This window comes from Carassius auratus, unplaced genomic scaffold (assembly GCF_003368295.1).
Source record: "Carassius auratus strain Wakin unplaced genomic scaffold, ASM336829v1 scaf_tig00027223, whole genome shotgun sequence".
NCBI lineage: Eukaryota > Metazoa > Chordata > Actinopteri > Cypriniformes > Cyprinidae > Carassius > Carassius auratus.
The window spans coordinates 178,078-200,230 of NW_020525574.1; the positions used below are offsets into that span (position 1 = coordinate 178,078).

At 35.9% G+C, this 22,153-nt stretch overlaps 1 protein-coding gene across 1 annotated transcript; it reads left to right on the top strand.

Annotated features, from left to right (window-relative positions):
• The first annotated feature begins 2,275 nt into the window (after positions 1-2,275).
• Positions 2,276-19,964, top strand: LOC113079137 (ventral anterior homeobox 2-like). The gene is made up of 3 exons (XM_026251341.1): positions 2,276-3,093; positions 6,119-6,306; positions 17,581-19,964. Exons 1-3 carry the CDS (start codon positions 2,844-2,846, stop codon positions 18,067-18,069), a joined length of 927 nt encoding a protein of 308 aa, XP_026107126.1. The 5' UTR covers positions 2,276-2,843; the 3' UTR covers positions 18,070-19,964.
• The last annotated feature ends 2,189 nt before the right edge of the window (positions 19,965-22,153 follow it).

The following is a 22,153-nucleotide window of genomic DNA, read 5'->3' on the forward strand; positions in this document are numbered from 1 at the left end:
CAAAACTGACAACTTCAAGAGATTCACACAAGTTTCCATTAACAGCCTAAATGGTACGGAAGATAGCTGCGGGCTGGACAAATAAGTGACTTTACATTTGATTAATTAACTTGCTATTCTTTGTTATTAAAATGTGTTTGCGAAAATACGAGCGCAAAAAACGCGACTGTATTAAAAAAAAGTAAAAAAATAAATAAATAAAAAAACTCGATATTGTTTGTATGCTATTAGCTATAACCTAACGGTTTGTTTTCTAAAATACTAAAATTGCCTTTGTGTTTGTGTATTAGACTACATGTTATTGTGAAATATTAGCTACATAGTCTACAGTTTTATATAGCCAATTATTTCGATAAAATACGTTGATTTTATGTTTTTGATATTAGTCTGTTCGCATAGGGTTCACGACGTCTTAAATTGTTGCAAGTTTATGCCATTTCCCGTGTTTTATTGATTTTTCGTTCCGGTTTAAACGTTTTCTTAGTTGTATTATTGTTCACTTGAAAGATAACATTTTTAAAAACGTTCACGGTTGTTTCTATGGTCTCATCAACTAATAAGGAAAAATGTAGGCTAATTGAATAATAGCAACTGATATTATTATTATTATTATTATTATCATTATTAACTACTGTTACGTTTTGATTTGAGCTTAAAAAATAAAAAAATTAATTAGATGCACTGTAACTTTATGTACGGTAGGCTAACATTAAACGATGTTTTTTTTTTTGGAAAGTCCATTTCTGTAGACACAACTCTTACAGCATTGACTGTTAATTAATAAATTAATTAATAAACTTTTAGCTGTACATTTAAAAACATTTTTCTTAATTTTGTTGTTTACGTAGGCTATAACACATTGGCAAATATATAATATTGGATTTTTTTGTGTGAAAGACAAAATTAATAAAACTTTAATCCGTCTTCATGACAGTTATCGGCTACAGTAAAAACACAAGCTAGGTCTACTTGTGTAACTCAAACGTGTTCAAATTGAATTTGAATTATTTTATTTATTTTTTTATTACGTGATGTTCTGGAATTAGTCGGCTAAAACTCGAGGGGGGAGGGTCTGTTTGTTTATTTATCTGTGTGCATGCTATATCTGCTGTTTTGCAACTTTAGTGTGTTGGAGGAAAGGGCCCATGCGTGAGACTGTGGGGCCAGAGAGCAGTGGGGCCAATTAAACCTCTCTTGACTGTACTGTTGGTTTGAGGAAGTGACTGACAGCTCCATTCATCCCGTTCACGGTTTAATCTGTGCTGAGCAGCTGAATTCAATAATGAGCCATTTCAGCACTGAATGATAAACACTGCTGAAAGTGGCAAAACTGCAATTATGTCATTGCGGCCTCCGTAATGGGATTGCGCACTCAGATAAAAGATTCTAATTGTGTTGTTGTGTATTATGGCAGCGGTTCAGTGATGAGATGAACACCTGCGGTTCGTGCACCGTGAGGTAAACACAAATAAACCTCTCCTTCATATTTAGGGTAGACAATAACGCACAGAATGTGTACAATAACCTACATCTTACAAACCGAGCCCCTTTCCCATCTAACAATTGTGGAAGCAAATTCAAAGGTTGGGCTTAAGTTGGCTGAGCATTTGTCAATGTTGAGTCTAAAACCCGTATAGAATTAAACAACGGTGTCAAAACAATATAGAAATGGACAAAAGTCATGATATAAAAAAAAAAATATAAACAGTTTGCATAGTTTGATGGCGAATATTGAATAGTTTATTCATCTACGCGTATCTCTGCAAAAATAAACATAGCCTACATCCCTAATTGTTTAATCTACTTTAAGATTTAGTTAAAAGACTTTTAAATAATTGTTCAGTATTTTAATAGTTATGAACGGCTACTTTTTAATCAAAACGCATTCGTTTTGGACGATATTAAGAAACTAAACGCGGTTTCTGTGATATAGGTTAAAAAAAGTGTCATCTAGCCTAACTGTAATTAATTATACTTACCGAGCGTAAAAAATAAAGTCAATAAATAGAGACAACATTCGGGGATCGTTTACTTCGCCGAACGCTAAAGTGCGTTTAAACCGCCTCGTGCTTTTACTCGTTTCTGTTTACCGGAAGTGACGTCGCTGCTGTCAGTCAACGTAAAAAAAAAAATACTTGCTCTACTCTGGAAATTATATGTTAATATGACGGCTGCAGCCTTTAGATTGTGTTCAACATATTCTAATCACACCCACATTATGCCCACACGTTTGTATTCTGTTGTCTATTATAAGATACTCCTGAATTGGTCCCTCGAGAAAAAAAAAAAAAAAAAGACCTCCCCCTCCCGAAGAAATCCTGAAATCCGTCGGCTCTTTCTCCAGAGCTTCTGCTGAGCCATGAGCAGATACAAAAACACACCCAGTGTTCACAACGAGGAACTCGACTGTACGAGTCTAGAAAGGGGAAAGTTTGCGCTGCTCGGGTCCATGTTTGTTGTGTGGAATTACTTCTACGTGGTGAAGCAGTGAAGCGCCTCCCAGTGCCTCGGTCATAGACCTTGAAACCTAGCACATATATGCAAAACGCATTTTGGGTTGAGCGCGATCCTGAGCTGAGGAGGGTCCTTCCACTTGCCCACAGGGCCCCCTCCACCTCAACCTTCCTCCCTTCTTTATACATCTCCTCCTGCATGGACGCCCGATGCTGGGACATGCTAAAATATTGGGCAGATACTCGGTTCCGTCGCTGGATTCTAATTTGATGTATTGCTGGGAATAATCTCCCTGTTTCTGACAGAAATTAACTTACGCTGACTATTTATTCAAAGTCAGAAACTGCTCAAGAAAACTAAGTGAACACACAAAACAGTTAATTTATTAGATGTTTGATCAAGCCACGAGTATGGGCGATGGAATCGCCGAAGACCGAAACCACTGTGGATCCAATTCGGTGTGCCGTGACCACGGCAGAGACTCTAAAAGCCGGACGGAAGTGGGGAACCGGTCACCTGTGCACAGTTCTACCGACACACCCGGGACTTCGGCGTCCACACCGACTTCATCTGGCGAGGAAGGACACGATAAACTTTTAGGAGTCGATCCGGACTATTGCCGAAGGATTCTGGTCAGAGGTGAGTGAGCGAATGTCAATCGTAAATGTGCTGGAGCTAAAAACGAATTCAGCTCAAAACTAAACATTTTTTTTATGCAACCAACAGACTCACTTTTATTTTATTGGCATTTAATAAAAAAAGCTTAAATATTTTACCAATATCTCAAAACAGACGAAATTTTACACGAAATGTTCAGTTTCGTTTAGAGCATTTTGTTCTTATAGTGGTCGTGATTATTATCATATAAACAAATATCTGAGATTAGTTTACAATACTGACCATTTATGACAAACATTAATACAAAAATGCATGCACAAAACTGTAGGCATAAGCTCCCAATAGGCCACCACAAAATCTTAAAATTATGCATTTTAAAAAATATATTAATATAGGAAACTTAACAGATATTTAAAGCATCATAGTTGCAATTTATATAAAAATATATGTGTAGAAATAAAAAATATAAGTGTTTTTGAGAGGTGTCTTTTTATATTGTTTGCAATTTGTGAAAGGGATTATGTAGGCCCATTTAATATCATACAAACTGCAACCAGCAAACATGAGAATTGGACTTATTTTATGTGTATTATTAGACTAAATGTTAATGTTTGCGAGCCAAAAAAAGGTTAAACAACAACATAAACATGCAAACATTAAGCATAATCGAAAGTGGTTATTTAAATTTATGAAAAATATCTAAAGATGTAGCCCACTTTTAAATATAGGTTAGTTTTTTATTATTTTTATTTTTTTAAAACACAATGCATATTCTATATTTCTTTGGCAGAACACCTTTATTTAAAGAGGTAAAGTATTTCTAAAGACATTATAAAATAGAGAAAAGGGAACAATTGTCAGAACAAAAAGTAAAAAATAAAATAAAATAAAGTCCATACAATTGCCATTTCTATAAGTAATTTAGGGAATATTGTAAAATAATTTCTGTTAAAGTGATATTATAGGCTATTTCGTTCAGGAGATGTAAGCCATTCACCTCGTGATAAAAAATAATAATAATTCACGTTTACTATGCATATGTTTCGTGTTCCAAAACACGAGCCAAAAATGTAATAATACATAAATATCAATGCACTAAATGTCTGACTATCATCTGAATTGTTTGTACCATGTAACTGTAACGAATTTGACATTTTAAAATGACAATTTGTGGCCGAATTAGTAACTGCACTGCAATGCTATTCAAAGCATTTATATATTTCCAGGGTAACTTTTTTATGAGATTTATTTTGTTGTAATATATACAACAGAGCAATACTTGATTATTATATTTATCATGCTCTATATATGATTTCATTTAAATGCCCTTTATTAACTATATGGTTTATGAAATTAAATGCACACAGACTGTCCTGCAATAGTGAACAGTCGAGCTAGTATTTGGGTTGTGATTGGACGAACTGTAGGGGATCGAAGGGGATCTGAGGGGTTTTGGCGCAGTAAGCCCGCAATCCCCGGTGTCACTATTTGTTTTTAAAGCTGACGATTGAATGCGCCCGAGTCCTCGTGAGAACCGGGGTCAACGAAAGGTCAGCAGGTCTGTGTCATAGGCTCATAGGCTCGCGGTGATTTGAAACAGCGAGGAAAAATAAATTAAAGAAGGGTTCGCCGTTAACATTCTACCTCTTTACATTAATCTTATTGTGATATTAAGTGTGATCATAAGACACTGAGCTTGGTTGCCATGCAGACATTCAGGGAGGCGGAGCTAAATATGAATACTTTACCACATAATTTTAACACCGAGCTAATTAAACCCATCCTAATAACATATCACATTAATATGATTTAAGTTACTATTTTTGAAGCTCTGAAAAAATCATGAAAGCTAGATACTTATCTTGTTGTAGTCACAACCTAACAGATGACTCACTGCAATATCAGTTTGTTTCCCCAAAGCATTTCCCCCCTAAAATAATGCACATTTTGGTTTGAGACATAAGACTTACTATTTCTTTACTTTACTTGTTTTGTAAGGTTTAATGATGGTGAGGCATCAATCAATATGAAAAAGTCACTTTATTAAAATTCCAATATATTCAGTTTCATTGGCCAGTTTAAAATGAGTTAAAATGAGAAGAAAAAAAACTCCTAATGCTATAGAATTGTGTACAGATAATTTATTTACTATATTGAGTAATTTTTTTTCCAAATGATTCAATTATATTGTACTGTTTAATGAGCGTATCTTATTTGCACAAAGACTCAAAACCGCTGGATATTTACGTGGAAATCAATAGTATAGATAAAAAATATAAAGTGGTCAATAAAAATATTGCATTTTAAAAATAAAACTTTTCTTACATTTGTTTATAAAATGTATTAACCAAGACTAAGAATATCTTGGTGGCAGATATTGTATCAATGTAATTAACACATAATTATCTGATATTATAATTTCTGATGTTGCATGTCATTTGTGATATCAATACAATGTTGTATTACTGTGCTGATAATTTTATTTCATGTCGACAAAAAATAATCTTGAAGTGACCGCAAACTATGCACTTTCTTGTTCTGTCTGGATGAATATGAACACAAATGTTATAATGTAAACATGTTTTCGTGATTTGATCCAACAAATAGAACAAAAGCTTGCAGATCTCAATACCAATCAAGGACAATGACAGGATACTGGAGTTTAAATCTCCTCTTTGGCAACCTAATTGATGTGTACTAGATTTTGCATGATATAAAGGTGAAACAAAATTAAAGCTCGATCAGTGGCCAAATTTTCTACATTTTCGCCACTAAACGAATCACTTCTGACTGGTACTATCAGTAATCAAACATCTTTAGAAATCGAAAGAAATGCACATCTTTATATTGAGTTAAATTCTAGTCTGTTTACCTGACAATATGTACAAATTATTTTATTCGGTGATGCACACTCTTGTTGTCGTGCATATTTTTAAATGCGTTATAATATATCAATCGGGGGTTTCTCCCACTCCTAATAATGTAAGAGAAATTGCTTATTTCAAAACGAATGGTGAATCATGTAATGCGTGTGTGTGCTGAACAGACGCCAAGGGCACCATTCGGGAGATTGTTCTGCCAAAAGGCCTGGATCTGGACCGGCCGAAGCGCACGCGGACCTCGTTCTCGGCGGAGCAGCTCTACCGGCTCGAGCTCGAGTTCCAGCGATGTCAGTATGTGGTCGGGCGCGAGCGCACGGAGCTCGCCAGACAGCTCAATCTTTCAGAAACTCAGGTATGAAACGCACTCATGCTTGTTAAATATGATAACAGTGAGCTTTGCTTTTGATTGACGTGCCGCTTTCCAATGCAATGTAAATCTAAATTTTAATAGCCAATAAAAATGTTTTTTCATCGTTAATGTAGCCTAGCTAGCTAATTATTATTAGCTATTATTCGTCTTGTAAACTATTTTAAAAAATTATATTGATTACATTTCTGTTTGCAATTTGATTGTGTCTCTGTAATACTCCTGAATTCCTCTTCATGTGATATGTTTTGATCCCATCGAAGTTATTTTTCAAGATTTTTATTGTAGCACTGTGTCGTATAGCGCGGTAAAGGAGATTAGATCCGATTAGATTAACTGGTAGAGAGGTGTCATAAATATTTACGTCAGATAGCCTATGCATTTTTTTTAAGAGTCAGCAAAATACCTCAATATTTATTTTAGGGAATGCTTGTTATTTTAAAATTGTTCTTGATTTTTAAAGTGTATTTACAACAAAACATATTTAGCCTACTGGGTTATAAAACTAAATAGGTTAAATCTTTTGCGTAATATCCTCAAAGATAAATACCATGTAAAAAAAAAAAAAAAAAAAAAAAACTACAACACATAGTCAGCTAAAAACACTAAAAGGTTTTAACACGATAGATATGAATGCATTGATCTGAAATTGAAAATAAATACATCTACAAGAAAATAATTAATAAATGAATGGATAGATGGATGGATAAATAAATGACTGAACGAATGAGTTGTTTTATCCAAGCAGTCAATGGTTGGTCAGATGTTATAGCAAACTTGCTAAAATGTAACAAGTGTAGACGTCAAATCGAGCGCTGGAGCGATCCCTGCAAATGCTGCATGTCAGCCACCATTGTTATGAACACAATACTCATAATCAGTATTCGCACAATGGGCGTTAGAGGGAGGAGCATGGAGGGGGTGTTGTCCAGTCATCATTCATGCACTTCAGATGTACTTGATCTATTTTTAATATTGCCGAAATCTAAAATGTTCTTATTAATTTAAGTTTAATTTACCTAAATGGTATCATCCAAGTGATTATTGACTATTGGTCATATAATATAGGCTAACTTTACCAGCGTCTTTTCAAAACCGACTATCACACAGAGAATATCCTGAATAAATCACCTCTATAAATCACACTCAGTCGTGTTAAGACGCAAGGTATTACCCGGACATTCATCATGGCTTCAGAACTCAATTTTTCAAAACACGCAATTTTGCTTTAATGCTGTGTTTTTTATGTATATAAATAACAGACAATGATGTAGCAATTTCAATGTATTATCTGCACTGACCACGGGTCTTAGATTGCCATAAAGTTGGATCTGAAAAATATGATTTCATGCAATGATAATCTATTGGTTTGATTCAAACAATGGTTTCATCACATCGCAAAGGTTTATTCAAACAAACCGATTTTATAAGGTTAATGGAGCCATTTATGATGTTTGCAGTCATGTTTTCAAACCTTGCTATATTTTGATTTAAACTGATCCAAAAAATAAATAAAATAAGTGTTACCCAATTAGAAATTCATGAATTAATTAAACGAATGATTAATAATATCCTTATGTCAAATTCTTGTAGAACGGTGGCATACTGGACATTAAAATATGTTTCACCTAAAAAAAAAGAAAAGAAGAAGAAAGAAATCATCACGTTTGTTTAAATGTAGTTTGGTGGCAGGTCATAAATGTGACGCTAGGGGCGCTGTGCGGATGTCATTATTACAGATGCATTTATCAGTGAATTTGTAAAACGATAATATACAAACACATGGATTTTGAAAGATCCATATAACACCATTATGCTTACAAAAAATAAAAGGAGAGATCTCTAAGTTTTAGAAGAGCACACAATGGTCACCTGAAATACGTTTGAAGCCTTGTGACTTGGACCATCTAAAACTAAACCGTATCATGCATTCAGTTTTTATTTATTTATTTTTTAGCTCATATTAATTGATATTACATTCAATAAAATAGGCTATTTGTAACTAAATCGTGTATTTTTTCCCATACTGTAGGACCATTCAAAATTAACTAGGTCATTAAAAGGTCGAAAAACGTAAGATATAGTTAAGCATTAATCTTGATGATGAAAGAAATATTATATAACATATTTAAACAAATATATAAGATATACGTCAACTAGACTGAATGCTATTAATCGAATTAATCAAGAATTCAAAGTCAGCTTTGAATAGTGCATTTTCCTGGCTCTCGCAAAATAGCCCATAGAATCAAAATCGTGTAATATTGTAATATTTCTATAGAATTTTTAGAAGCACCAATATTCAGGTACAGGCTATATTTTTCTTGATTTAAATTAAAACTAATTAAAGCTTTGCTGGTCTGAAGAACTCGCAGACAGTGTATAAACAGGTTTTTAAATCGTGTCAAAAGTTTTGTTAAGGCAAAATTAATCTCTTCATTTAAATTAAAATGAAGAGCCAAAACCCATCAGACGCAGTATAAGGGTTCATTATTGATAATGAATATATATATATATATATATATATGTATGTATATATGTATATATGTATAAGGAAAATCCGCTTTCATTTAAATTTTAATTGAACTTAATAAATAAAGTCTAAATTTACATTTACATTTACATTTTACATTTAGCTGACGCTTTTATCCAAAGCGACTTACAATTGCTATATATGTCAGAGGTCGCACGCCTCTGGAGCAACTAGGGGGTTAAGTGTCTTGCTCAGGGACACATTGGTGTCTCACAGTGGATTCGAACCCGGGTCTCCCACACCACAGACATGTGTCTTATCCACTGCGCTAGTTAAATAAAATAATAAATACAACTTAAATCGTCTGATCAGAAATCACATCTGTTGGATCTTAAAACTATGAACCAGCTGGTCACCAAAGTGATGAAATTATGTCTTTGGAGGCAATAAATCATGTTCAATACAAAAAGTGTTTACATGTTCATTTAAATAAAATTGCTTTTAAAATTTACATATCACAGATTGAGTGCTAATACTTATTCATATCCATTTATGCTCAGGCAAATTATCTTGGTCCAACAGCCTTCAGTTCGACCTGCAAAATGCGAATGGAAAATATGTGCATTTCATTTTATTCCACTGCGATATTTGTTGATGTAAATATGTAGGCTAACCATTAATATACTACATAAATAAATGAAAGCAAAATAACATAAAACTAAACTAACCTAATGAGTGTTTTATTCTGCACGTGCAGTGTTTTGAGCCTTTGAATAATCACGTGTCTACAGAAATGAAATATTTTTAGAAATAATGCGAATTTAGCCTATTTTGTATCCTTCGACATCACAGTGGGATCTGCAAGTGTTTTTATGTTTCTACGTGTACAATATCGAAAGACTTCACACTATTCAATCATTTATTCCAATATTATACAGCTTTATCGAAATCCATTTAGTCCAAAATGACTTACTAATTATTTATAATTATACTCATAAATATGCAGTCGCGCGCTCCCGATTTAGGACTGTTTTGTATATCTTATACTAGTTATGAATCGCATGCATGTATTAAACTAGAGGAAAAGAGAAATTAACAACTCCTGTCAGGCGCGCGCACGAGACTTGTTGCGCTTCAGTTGTGAAAACATTTGCAATGGCAATTAATTTCTTCATAAAACAGGACCAGATCCTTATCTTTACCTTTTCAGTCTTTTGCGTTTGGGTTTTAACCCAAGGCGATCAAATACAGCCCTCGTTTATTTTCTCGGGAGAGAAGCACAATCAATGTGGTTCAGTATGGACTCAAGGTCTCGTTTGAGGAAAGTGACGATGCATTAAGCTGCGTTTTGACTTTTTTTTTTTTTTCAAGCAGTTATTTCTTCAATGCGTCTATCACGGTTTTAATAAAATAATTAAATCTAGCCTCCATATTCAACGCAGAATTGTTTTCGTTCTCGCATAATACTTTACATAGAATAAAGGAAGTGGTGATTCTTGTGAAAGCAGATAATAGAGCTTTAAATTATCTTCAAACTGGATCTAATTTAAAGATATGGCACCAAGTAATCATAGTGAGAGATTTTTCTTCAATGCGATGGATAGATAGATAGATAGAATCATGTTGCATGATTTTGTACCATTTACCTATGACACCTTCACTGTACATACAATAGTACTTCTTTTGTAATGGTATAACCACTCTTACAGAGGACAGTCATGGACCGTTAAGGAGTTTAATTCAACTTTTTCTTTTGATAAACTGTATTTCAGTGTCACAGTTGAAGGTGACTCAGCTTGTGAGGTTTAAAAGCAGCTCAACTTTTTCCCTGCGGCTTCTCAGGGGATCAGTTTAGTCTGTGTTGGAGTGTACACATGGGGGGAATAATTGGCTAAAAGTGGAGTATTTTTAAATGATAGGAATTCCCTGTTTGTTTCCATCAAAACAAGGGTTTTTGGTCAGACCCTGTCCCCAGCAGATGGCTCCCCGCTCCAGCGTAACACAGCAGGGATCCGAACCGCACATGACTGTATGGGTGTTCAGGGCCCGTAGACTCATTGATCATGAAGCAGATCCCATGTCTGCAAGACATTTATCATCGGAGATACTGCTGTTAACTTATATACAGACTGAATCGGAAGCCTTTATTCAGGCTTAGTTCAACTTTTAACCTTATTTCATTTGTGCTTCGATGGCTTGGCTTCACTGAAAGAGAGCCCACAACATAGAGGCTTGTGGAAAAATGAATCGAAGAACAAGAACAGCTTGAGCCGTGGCATCCTGACCTGTTTGCTTAAAGCGTGAGGAAATAAACAGTTTTTTTTTTGCAGTACTTTGTTTCCTTGTGTTTATTAAAGTGAGAGCTTTTTATGAGCTGAGTGAGTGACGGTTCACCTCAGCGTTTCTCTATTTGAGCACAGTGAGTCTCTTCCATCAGTCTGACCTTAACAGACATCAGCAGAACACAGGGGCTGGACCCTTTGATGAAAGCCAACAGTCATGATTATGATTTATAAGGTTCTCTCAGCAAGTTTCAGGTCGCAAATATGTTTGATCGAATAAATATTTGGGTTTTGGGTTGAGGTTGATGTACAAACAAAGTGGGCAAACACCTCATCTGAATGTTTCTCAATTCGCAGGTCCTTGCAGAGATAAAAAGCAGCTTTAATAGAATTAAATTGGCAGGTCTGAAAGCCTTGAGTGAGTCAGTGTGCGCAATCTTTTTAATCAATACAGCCAGCAGCATGTTGCCACAAAGCACAACGCACGGATGGAATCTCATACACACACACACACACACACACACACAGTCTTTTTAATGACACATGAATACCTTTTTCTGTCATTTTCATTTTGTTAAGGTTGATCTTTCAATCCTGAGATTTTTGTGTTTCTCTTTACCTTGAAATTGGAGTTTACAGTTATATTTAAGGCGAAGAAACATCCACATTTGTTGTTAAACTCTTTAAAATAAAGGCTCTTTATTGGTGTCTATGTCATACATGGAATCTTTCCATAAAGGATTTGTAGAATGTTTTTTCTTCTAATGCATTGCTCTGAAAACCCTCTGATGGAAGTTTTATTTTTAGGAATGTGCAATTAAATTTGGGTTTACAGGAATGTTTTGGGTCATAAAACATCCGGTTTCATTTAGAAATGTGTTTGCATATTTAAAGTGGGTCGAGGATGTTGACGTCAACACTGGCTGTATCTTCTTTACTGCAGACAGGCAAAGCTTATATAACAGTACCTTTTTGAAACATTTAAAGTTGAACTTTAACTCTCTTTTGAGCCTTTTGTGCATTTCCCTTAAGGTTTACCAGTGTTCGGGGTACAGAATCATCGTGTTAGAAATCGATTGCATTAATCAAAGTGGAATGTCTTTGACTTCAACACATCTTTCTCAGTGGTTTTGTTTTAATCAAGCAGGGCCTTGAATTTTTTTTTTCTTTTCTTTGTCTTTAAAAATAAAATATCACAGACAGTCAAGGACTGAAAGACTCTTACTTTCCACATATGAAATGATTTTGCTTGGTTTTAAAACGGGAATGCATTGTTTGGTGAATAAAAGCGGCATGAGAATGACCAAGGAGTAATTACCTTAACTGTGTAGCAAATTCAGAGAATGCATTTGATGCATTTGTGTTTGATATCACTAAAACAACTACGAATGTATACATTTATGAACTGAATGGGGCTTTTATTTGTCTGAATATTATGTGCTTAAATGTAGCAACCGGTGGCTCCACTGTGTGGTCTTTATTCCCAAGATCTCTGGGATTTGCTTAACACATTATACCATTCTTTTGTTTCTTTGGGTTCATCCATGAGAAAGCCATGGATTTAATGGATGAAAGATTGTGTAAGCCATGAATAAATAGGAAGTGTAAGTGACTGAAACAAGAGCTTTAGAAGGAAAAGCCTAGTAAAATCATGATAGATGGATAGATAGAGCAAGTTTCTGGTTGCTTTTTACTCGCAGAAAATCGTGTCTTGCTGTACATCCACCACTGAGCTGGTGACTTAACGAACGCTTTCGTTGTTCATTGTTCTCTTCTACATCCAGACAGCATGCAAAGTAACGTAACGTCTGGCACAAATAGAAGAGATGAGATCTAGAAGAGGAAAGAAAGAAAGGCACCAGTTTAGACAATCTGAGCACTTAGATTAGAAGATCAATTGCATTTTAATTTTGCAGTTTAGGAGCAGAAAGTATGAGTCAGGACTTTAACCAGCATGCGCAGGTCAGGCCTCAGAGGAGCGGAAAATTTGATAAGATTGAAGGGCGGTGTTTGTATGTAAGTCTGCTGTTTGTCATCCGTCAGCCAGATTGTAATACAATTATCTGATAGGATCAGAGAGAACCGAAAACTCTAAACACTTATCTCTGTTTAAGAGTCCCAGATCTGAACACTGACTTTAAAACGAGGTACAAAATAAGAGATGAATTATGAGGGAGAAAAAAAATGCTAAAATTGACTGTCACTTCTTCAGCATCTGCATTGGAATTTCCCTCACATTAGTGTTTAATCTTTTTTTTTTTTTTAAACATAATATTATTATATTCATATAACAACGTACAGTGTTTTAAATATATATATGAAATAAAAAATAATTAAATTAATAACAATATTATAATAAAGTATAGCATTTCAATGTAAATTAAATATTTAAAATTAAACATAAAATAATTACAATTATTATAATCATAAAACAAAGTATGTTTTAAATGTACAATTAAAATAAAAAATATATTATAAAACAATATTATTATATTAATTAAACTATGTATAGTGTTTAAATATTTAAAATATAAATTGATAACAATATTATGCTAATATAGCTAACAAGGCATAGTTTTATATGTACATTAAATTGAATAACAAAAACAAATATAGCTATATTAATATCACAAAGTATAGTGTTTTAAAAGTACATTAAATCCTTTTTTAATAATTAAAATGTAAAAAATAATATTTAAGGTGGGAATGCATCATTGCAGTGGAGTTTTCTATTAGACTGTGCTGTTGAATGTCGACCACTAGAGGCGCTGTGGTTCAGTAGGGATGCCTTTTAATCCAATGGGAGAACACAATTTCTCAGTATCTGCCCACACACTGTAAGCCTAATTGCCCGATCACACAGGCGATGTCATCCAGTAGTGCTGGGGGAAGGGAACTAATAATAGTCCAAATGCTTTTGCTGTTAGGAGGATTATAGAGCCCTATCTACCAGCCATTGGTAAGACAGGGTTGACCGTTGGCTGAACCTGCGCAAACATGTGCTTCGTTAAAACTAGGAACAAGGGTCAGGGTATGAGGAAAAGTGAGGTAAACTGGTGTAATTGGGTAGGATGATCAGGTAATAGCAATAGGAAAAATAATTTTATATTTGCATATGCATGCATGCATGCAACACTGGTCTTTTTTCCCCACTTTTCTCTTCCACATTACAATACAGGTGAGCAGAATGTGTTGTACAGAATGTGTGTACAACAGTTGACTGGACATAACAGCACAAGTATATTCACGACAAACCATATGTTGTTTCTACCAAGAGAGTTTCTAAATACATCAACTCAGGCCTCGGCTAAATCAAGAATTCCTCAGTAAAGATGCATGAGATTAATGACCTACAAGCTCTTTAAAGAAGAGAGGTCACAGAGGGGTCACCAGAATGCCTCATCGTGCTGCACAGTGTTATCACATGTCTGGGATCAAGAGGGCAGTTAACGGCAAGTGGAACTTCTGGACCGGGTCAACAGAGGTGTCAAAAAGATCAGCAGACAGTCAGCTGCGTGAGCATCTCACTCTTTTTAACCATAAAATACTTTTTTCTTTTGGGATTTTCAATGTGTTGTTCAGGGTTATGCAAAATTCAGATCTGAGGAATGCATATCTCTCTATCTAGCATCCATCCATCATTTTATCTATCATTCTATTCATCCATCCATCATTCTCCCCACCATCCTATCATCTATCCATCTATCATCCATCCATCATTCTATTATCTATTTATCTATCATTCTATTGATCCATCTATCATTCATCCATCATTGTATCGTCTATCATACATCTTTCTATCCATCAATTATCCATCTTTTCATATATCTAGTCATCCATTTATCAATTTACCCATCTGTCCCTCCATCCTTTGTTTTTTTTTATCCATCCATCATTCCATCTATCTTTCTATAATCTATCATCCATCATTCTACCCATCCTTCATCTACCATCCATATTTTTTATCTATCATTCTATTCATCATCTATCTATTCACCCATTTATTAATCTGCCCCCATCATTTGTTCTTTTATCCATCTATGATTCCATCTATCTTTCTATCATCTATCATTCTGCCCATCCATCGTTCTATCCATCTATCATCCATTTTTATCATCTATTCATCCATCATTCTATCCATCCATCCCTCATTCTTTTTATCCATCCATCATTATCTTTCTATCCATTCCTCCATCTAGCTAGCTAGCTTCATCTTTTTCCAGCACTTTCCAAAAGGCAATGAACACTCAGTTTGTCTTGACAAATTTAGCTCTAGACCGTTCATGCCGCTCATGTTTCATGAGCCCAACTAAGAAAACTTGCAACCTTATTTTCATCCATGTCAAATTTAATTGTCAAGTCAAATTTACCATGACCACAGTACATGAAATCATCATCATTCATAACTACATGTACAGAACAACAACATAAACAGAGAAGATTATGCTAGAAAATACAGGGGCTCCAATTACAGCAGAACTGATACAACTGATATAGCAAAAGTATCTGATGAATTGACATACTGGAATTCATTCTGCACCAGTGCATTGTGTTGATCCTGAGTTCGCTGAAGAACGAGAGCGGGGTGGATTGGGATGCCGCCGGCCAGGGAGCAAATCCAGGTCATCCAGATCCTGCGTTTAGTAATCTCTGCCCCATCGGTGAACCCTCGATCTCATTAAAGAGGATTTCATCCCAATAGTGTAGATGTACGATGGAAGAGATTTGCTTTTGTCTTTTCACTCCCATATTTTCATTTTTTTTTCTTTTGCCTTCTATTGAAATAAGGGTTTTGTAATCTAAAACTGTAAGCTTAGCCCACTATAGGGTTTGCAAAAAAAATCTGAATATCAATACATAGATTACAGGCTTAAAGTATAAAAAAGCTTTAAATATATTGAGCATGTAACTATACTCTCGCACACATACTATTGATGAACACATCATGGCATGCTCGCGTAAGCTTGAAGGGATCGCTCCACAATCTCATTATCCTCACACTAATGGCCGCGTCGAGTCTATGATCTCAGTGCTACAGATCTGAGTTTACAATAGAACTTCATTTCCGGAGTGTGTTTGTTAGCTGATGTCATCATGGAGGTCATCAAACCGCCGAAAACAATAGAGGTCCTGGGTCATACATTCTTAGAGACTCCTAATGAATTGAGTTTGTACCAATGACAGGAACTGAAACTGTGTGATGGATATTATATCCTTCAAATGGTGAAACACTGTTTACAACCAGATCGATAGATAGATATAATGTATATAAATGTTTGTGTAACACTACTAAATCTAATGTCAAGGCCTCTTTAGTTTCAAATAATGGTTGCTAGTTCTTCAACCCCTTTTTAAAATTAATTCAAGCCCTAATGGAAAGTGAAGTCAAGTCCCATCTTAGGTTTTTCTTGGTGAATATCCTCACATATTTCACTGTACATAAATAACAGAAGTAAAACAGGCTGCTAATATTGGTTCACATTGCCTCAAGCGTCAAGTTTTCACATGCGGCAAAGCTTAAGTCCTTTTTTCTTGTGCAGGACATATCCATATTCAGAGAAAAGCGTCAAAAGTGTCTCAGAGCAGACGAACACAAGTGTGAAGTGGTGTGCTTGATGGGATCTGAACCTCAATCATCCCATGTTCTAGAGCCCTAAACATTAAGAGTGAGAAAATGAGTGTGAATGTGCATTTCGGAGAGCTCACAATGTGTTGATGCGTCTGCGCGCATGTACAGTCGAAAACGGCGCCATCTCCTCCTTTATGGTCCCCAGGGAGGGACAAAGCAGCAGGTGACAGGTAAAAACCCGGTCAGGATGAAATGCATTTTTCATATGCCTGATTTCCTCTATGTTTATGAGTGGAGCTTGGTCTCGACCCGTCGTCAACCCCAGAATACACTCTGCAATAAAGCAGCGCTGTATCAATTAAACATGCAGGACAAGGACATGCAGAGTTCAGTGCACTTTTTAACCTGGGGTTAGAAGCGCTTTAACTCGAGTTCATGCTTCATCGATCTTTGCTTATGAGAAAGCCATAAGGAGAAGCCTCCCATGTGTGTCAATGTTACTGAACAGACAAACCCTGTTTTTGTGGTAATCTGTGATGCTTGCTAAGGCATGTTTTTCCAAACACCTAACCAAAAATTTAACTTGACCCATACAATGACTTTCAAAATCGCAGTCTTGCAAACTATTCAGAAATGAAAGCTTAAATGGAAGTGACGTTGAAGACCGTGATGTTGTTTGTTTTATAGCCTACATTAAGCTTTCATCTGATTGATTTAGGATTTAAGATGTGATCATTTGTGAAGATTATCTTGATGAACAAAATGTGTTCGAATCACAAACTTCTGTAAATCACAGAGCTTATTTTCTGAAATCATCCAAAAAACGAATGGAAAAATCCCATTGGCTTTTTGTTAAGGAAACCAGGCTAATGAGATAACTAATCAAACGTCTCGCACTGTACATTTCTCTTACAACTTTCGATCTTGTTTGGCAGGTGAAAGTGTGGTTTCAAAACCGCCGCACCAAACAGAAGAAGGACCAGACTAAGGACACTGACAAACGGTCGTCGTCCACCTCCGAATCGCTCGCCACATGCAACATCCTGCGGCTGCTTGAACAGGGGCGCCTTCTGTCTGTGCCTGCACACCCACCCAACCCATTGCTGGCTCACCCGCACACCGGCAATGGCTCGCTCCTGGGCAGCCCATCTGTATCCACTTCCTCTGGGGTGAGTAGCAGCACCACGCCTCCCGGGGCTGCGGCGGTTGGGACGTTTGGACTGTCACTGTCTTCTTTAGGCGGCACCCCACCCTCGCCACGCCTCGGGGTCCCACCACCCTCCCTATGCTTTACCATGCCTCTCCTTGGAGGCACCCATCATGAACTGCCATCGGGATATGGGTGCGGATCCTCAGCGTTTGAGCCGTACATGAGGATAGAGAGGAAGGATGGAGAGTTAAATGGGAAGAAGACTGTTTCCTAAAAACATTCCCAGCTGACTGGTACCTTCCCCCTTCTACATGTCTCAGGGGTCTCACCTGTGCCATGAACAACCGGAAGGTTCGCAAACTGACAGAAAGAGACTGAAAGACAGCCTCTCTTGAGCTAGTGCCTATAACCAAACTGAGGCCGGTCAGACTCCATCGTTTCAGTGGAGGTGAGCGTTTGGGACGAAGCCTGTAATTAAGTATCACGGTGTTCGGTGTATTTCATCATCCACAGGTTTCCTTCCATTTTTGCATTACTTGTGTGGTGAGAAACTTATTCTTTGTGAACGATGGAAAATGCTGTAAATGTAACTGTAATTGTAAAAGGCTAAAAATCGTTTCGCAATTTGGGTGTTAAAAACGTTTTTTTATGCTGCTCTAAATTAATTGACTTTGGAGAGCTTCGTGTCAGTGTAAATGTGAGTCTGTGTGAAAGTATAAGAATGAGAGAATTAGGAGAGTGAACACGTACAGTAACGATAACAAGGCACTGACAACTTCTGTGGCATTTATTCCGTACAAGACCTTGGTACTAATGAGAGTTTAATGGACAGAATGATTATTCATACAGCAGTGATGCAACATTAAATCTGAGCATGTGGAGAATTACACGGGTCTTTAACAAAATGCAAAGTAATAGCATCTAGAAGTGCTCATCAAATTGTCACAATGCTCAACTTTGCGAAATTGGTTTCTTCTCTTGGAAACGCATTAATTTCTCAACTGAAAGCGAGGCCCTTATAGGCTCAACAACAATATAAGGACCTTTTCACAGACTGTGATGTTATTAGCATTGCAAATCTAACAAGGTTTTCATTAACCTTGCATTTCAGAAACTGGTTAAAGCTGCTGCATGAGTGTTTCTAATGCAATTGCTGAGGTAGTGACCGCAAATTTGCCATATTTCTTTCTTCTGACCAACTTTATCAATCTCTCTCAAATACTTTCCTTTTTTGAAAAGTCATCTTCACTATTGGGACAAATGAGATCCCATAAATTACATTTCCTGTAGCTTCCCTTCACCACTATAGAAATTCACCCAACTATGGTTTACTTCCACTTCTGAATATCCCCAGTATGTGCACATCATTTAGACACCGGCTAGGCTTGTACATGCAGACCCATGCAATATTTTCACATTTAAAGGATGATTTTGTAGCTTGTGTCATGAAAAGGCTGCACCAAGAATTTTGCATGTAAAAGACAAAATCCTATTCACACTGGGACGAAACTGGCAGAAAACTTTTTTTAGTCCTTTAATGTCAATTTACACCATGTAAATCAATCCACCAACAAATTAGATTTGGGGTCACAAAATAGATGAGTGTAATTGTTACAGTCTGGTTGAGTTCAAATCCGTTTTATCTGAGGTTTTATTTTGCATTGAGCAACTGGGTTGTATTTAGCATTAAAGCCTGTGCTTTTTTTGCTTTGCTCCAGAGGACCCAAGGACCTTCACACTTGTTTGTTTAGCTATCAAGCAGCATTCACAGAAATGGTCATTTCAGTCTCTCAAACTTGCTGAGTCTGTGTGCCTACAATGTTTAAGTTTGATGTTTTGCATAAAGTTGAACTCTGTTTAACTTTGTTGCTAAACAGTTACTCCTACTTAGAGTACATCACCCCTAAAAACTAAAAGTTAATGGCTTCTGCTCACATTGCTGTCAGTGTGAACGCCCTTTAATATGAATAGGCATTTTCAGTAGCTTCTAAGTCAATCATCTACATGTGGAAACTTCCGAGAAAAAAACAAAAAGTAAATTGCGAAGTCCGAATTATGAGAGGATAAATTTTTTTGTGGTGATGAAAATGAGCTTCCATTGCTACAACACTGTACCTTCATCATTTCTATCCTGGACAGTGTCCTAGGTTGGACAGTTGAAGAAATAGTTAAGCCCTAAATGAAAATTGTCATTCACTCACTCTGTCATTCTAAAGCTGTACTAACTTTCACAGAAAGCCAAATACTCTATGGAAAAAAAAAGAGAGACATTGATGAATGACTGATATACTAGACTAGTCATATAATCATTTTAGTTGAGTATTAAACTAACAACACTTGCTCTTTGATACTTGAAAACTCCAGTCCCTATTCACCGTGCTTTCATGGAAAGAGCAAGAATGTCTTTGAAACAACACGATGGTGAGTGAAATTTCATTTTTGGGTGAACTAGTCCTTTAGGTCAAGGTGCAAGTGACTTTATCCTGTCGAGTTGCTCTTCCATTACTTTCTGAGAAAGACACTAACACAGTTTTAGTTTCTTATACATCTAGTATTTGATTGCAAATGGATTGTAACTTGTGCATAAAAATTCTGTTCGCAGTGCTTGTGTTGTTGTCGAACACAGTTATTTTCTGTAAGATTCTTGTATAATTCACCGCAGCATCATTTAGCCTGAAGCGCTGAGACCGACACTGGCAAAACTGTTCCTACGTCTCTCAAACTGTTTCCTAGAAGAACGATGATGTGCTGATCATTTTGTTAACATAATTACTGAAAAACGAATGGTGCATCTCACAGACCTGTAGATTTAAAAAAGCAGCAGAGTTGTAGATTAACAATGCTTTGTAAACTTCATTGAGAACTTGTTGCCCCTTTAATTATGGAATAATATGCCTGAAACATGTTTTCAAAGTGTGTTGAACAAGCAAAGAGCGTATATATAAATAACATAGCCACAGATATGATTGTAAAATGTGGTTTGAGTTTACTGTGATTGTGTGGAAAGATTTTCTGTTTTATTTGATCTCACGTTCATATTTCTTTCCATTGTTAAAGGGTCAGTGCTCTTGTTCTGGCACAAAGATTATGTGTAAGTAAGCCATAAGCTTTTTGGCAGTACTGCATTTGTGTGACCGTGTCAGGAAATTATAATAATAATACTTAAAAAAAAATTAAAAAAAAATTACATGATGGCACCAGCTTCTCACAAATAAGAAAACACTTAAACAGTATGTAAATATGAGTCTTTGCACAGTATTTTCCTGTTGTATTATGTGATCTTACAAAAAAACAACAAAAAAAAAATTATGAAAAATATAAATGCTTTACAATTCTTTGTCTCATTAACTATTTGCACTTATTTAAAAAAGTTTGTTCTGTGGCAAAAGAGCCTTTCTTGTGGTTTGGCTAAAAAGCCAACATATTGTACAATATGTACATGTGTTTTTATTCATATGCATATAAATATATGTCTATGTAATTTGCCTTGAGTGTCATTTTTCTGATTCTCAGTCACTGCTAAATGCATCTCTCTCTCTCTCTCTCTCTCTCTCTCTCTGTGTGTGTGTGTGTGTGTGTATATAAAGAGTATTGTTTCATTGTTCAGGAAACAAATACAATTTGATTACTAAATAAATACATACATCATTAAGCAATGATTTTCAGGTTTCAAAACAGCAGCATGCCGATATTTTAACTGTTTTGAATATTTATTATATCAGTTTAGGCTGATCAAGGATTCATTTGTTCTTCTAGCCCTTCTTTCTTTAAAGCTGCAGCTCTTTTCTCCAGACGAGGGGGCGGCACAGTTATTTTTCAGGAAATGGTGGACAAGCGGACACAATATGTTTAACCACATGTTTAGTCGCCTCAATCTCCTCCCTGCACTGCTCTCCCTTTCAGAGTCTCGCCTGGACAATCAACTCCAGGGTGCCAATTAAAATGATTGGCATCTTTTCTTCATGGGAGTGGATGGATGGAGGGAACGGGGACTGGATGGGTGGCCTGGTGGTTTTAGTGTAGGTAAAAAAAACTAAACAAAAATTTGATTGGGTGAGCAACTCAAATGATAGGAACCGCATTCATTCAGATAGTCCTTCTTAACTGGTTTGGTTCCAGGACTTGATATTGGGATCAATATAAAACATCAAGTGGTGACCCGACACAGAACCAAAACTGAACACAAATAATGTCTTTAAAATCAAACACTGAAACAAATCAATATAAAAATGGACAAAAATAAATAACTGACTAATCAGCCCATGAAATGAATGTACAATATTTAGATTTGACCATTTCCTCCTATGTTCAAGTCTATTTGTCTCGCTAAATATGCATGAATAAAAATATGAATAAAA

Coding starts and splice junctions, on each gene's coding strand:
- LOC113079137 (XM_026251341.1), top strand. CDS start 2,844: ATGTTTGATCAAGCCACGAGTATGGGCGATGGAATCGCCGAAGACCGA. Junction 3,094..6,118: donor CCGAAGGATTCTGGTCAGAG/GTGAGTGAGCGA, acceptor TGTGCTGAACAG/ACGCCAAGGGCACCATTCGG. Junction 6,307..17,580: donor TCAATCTTTCAGAAACTCAG/GTATGAAACGCA, acceptor CTTGTTTGGCAG/GTGAAAGTGTGGTTTCAAAA.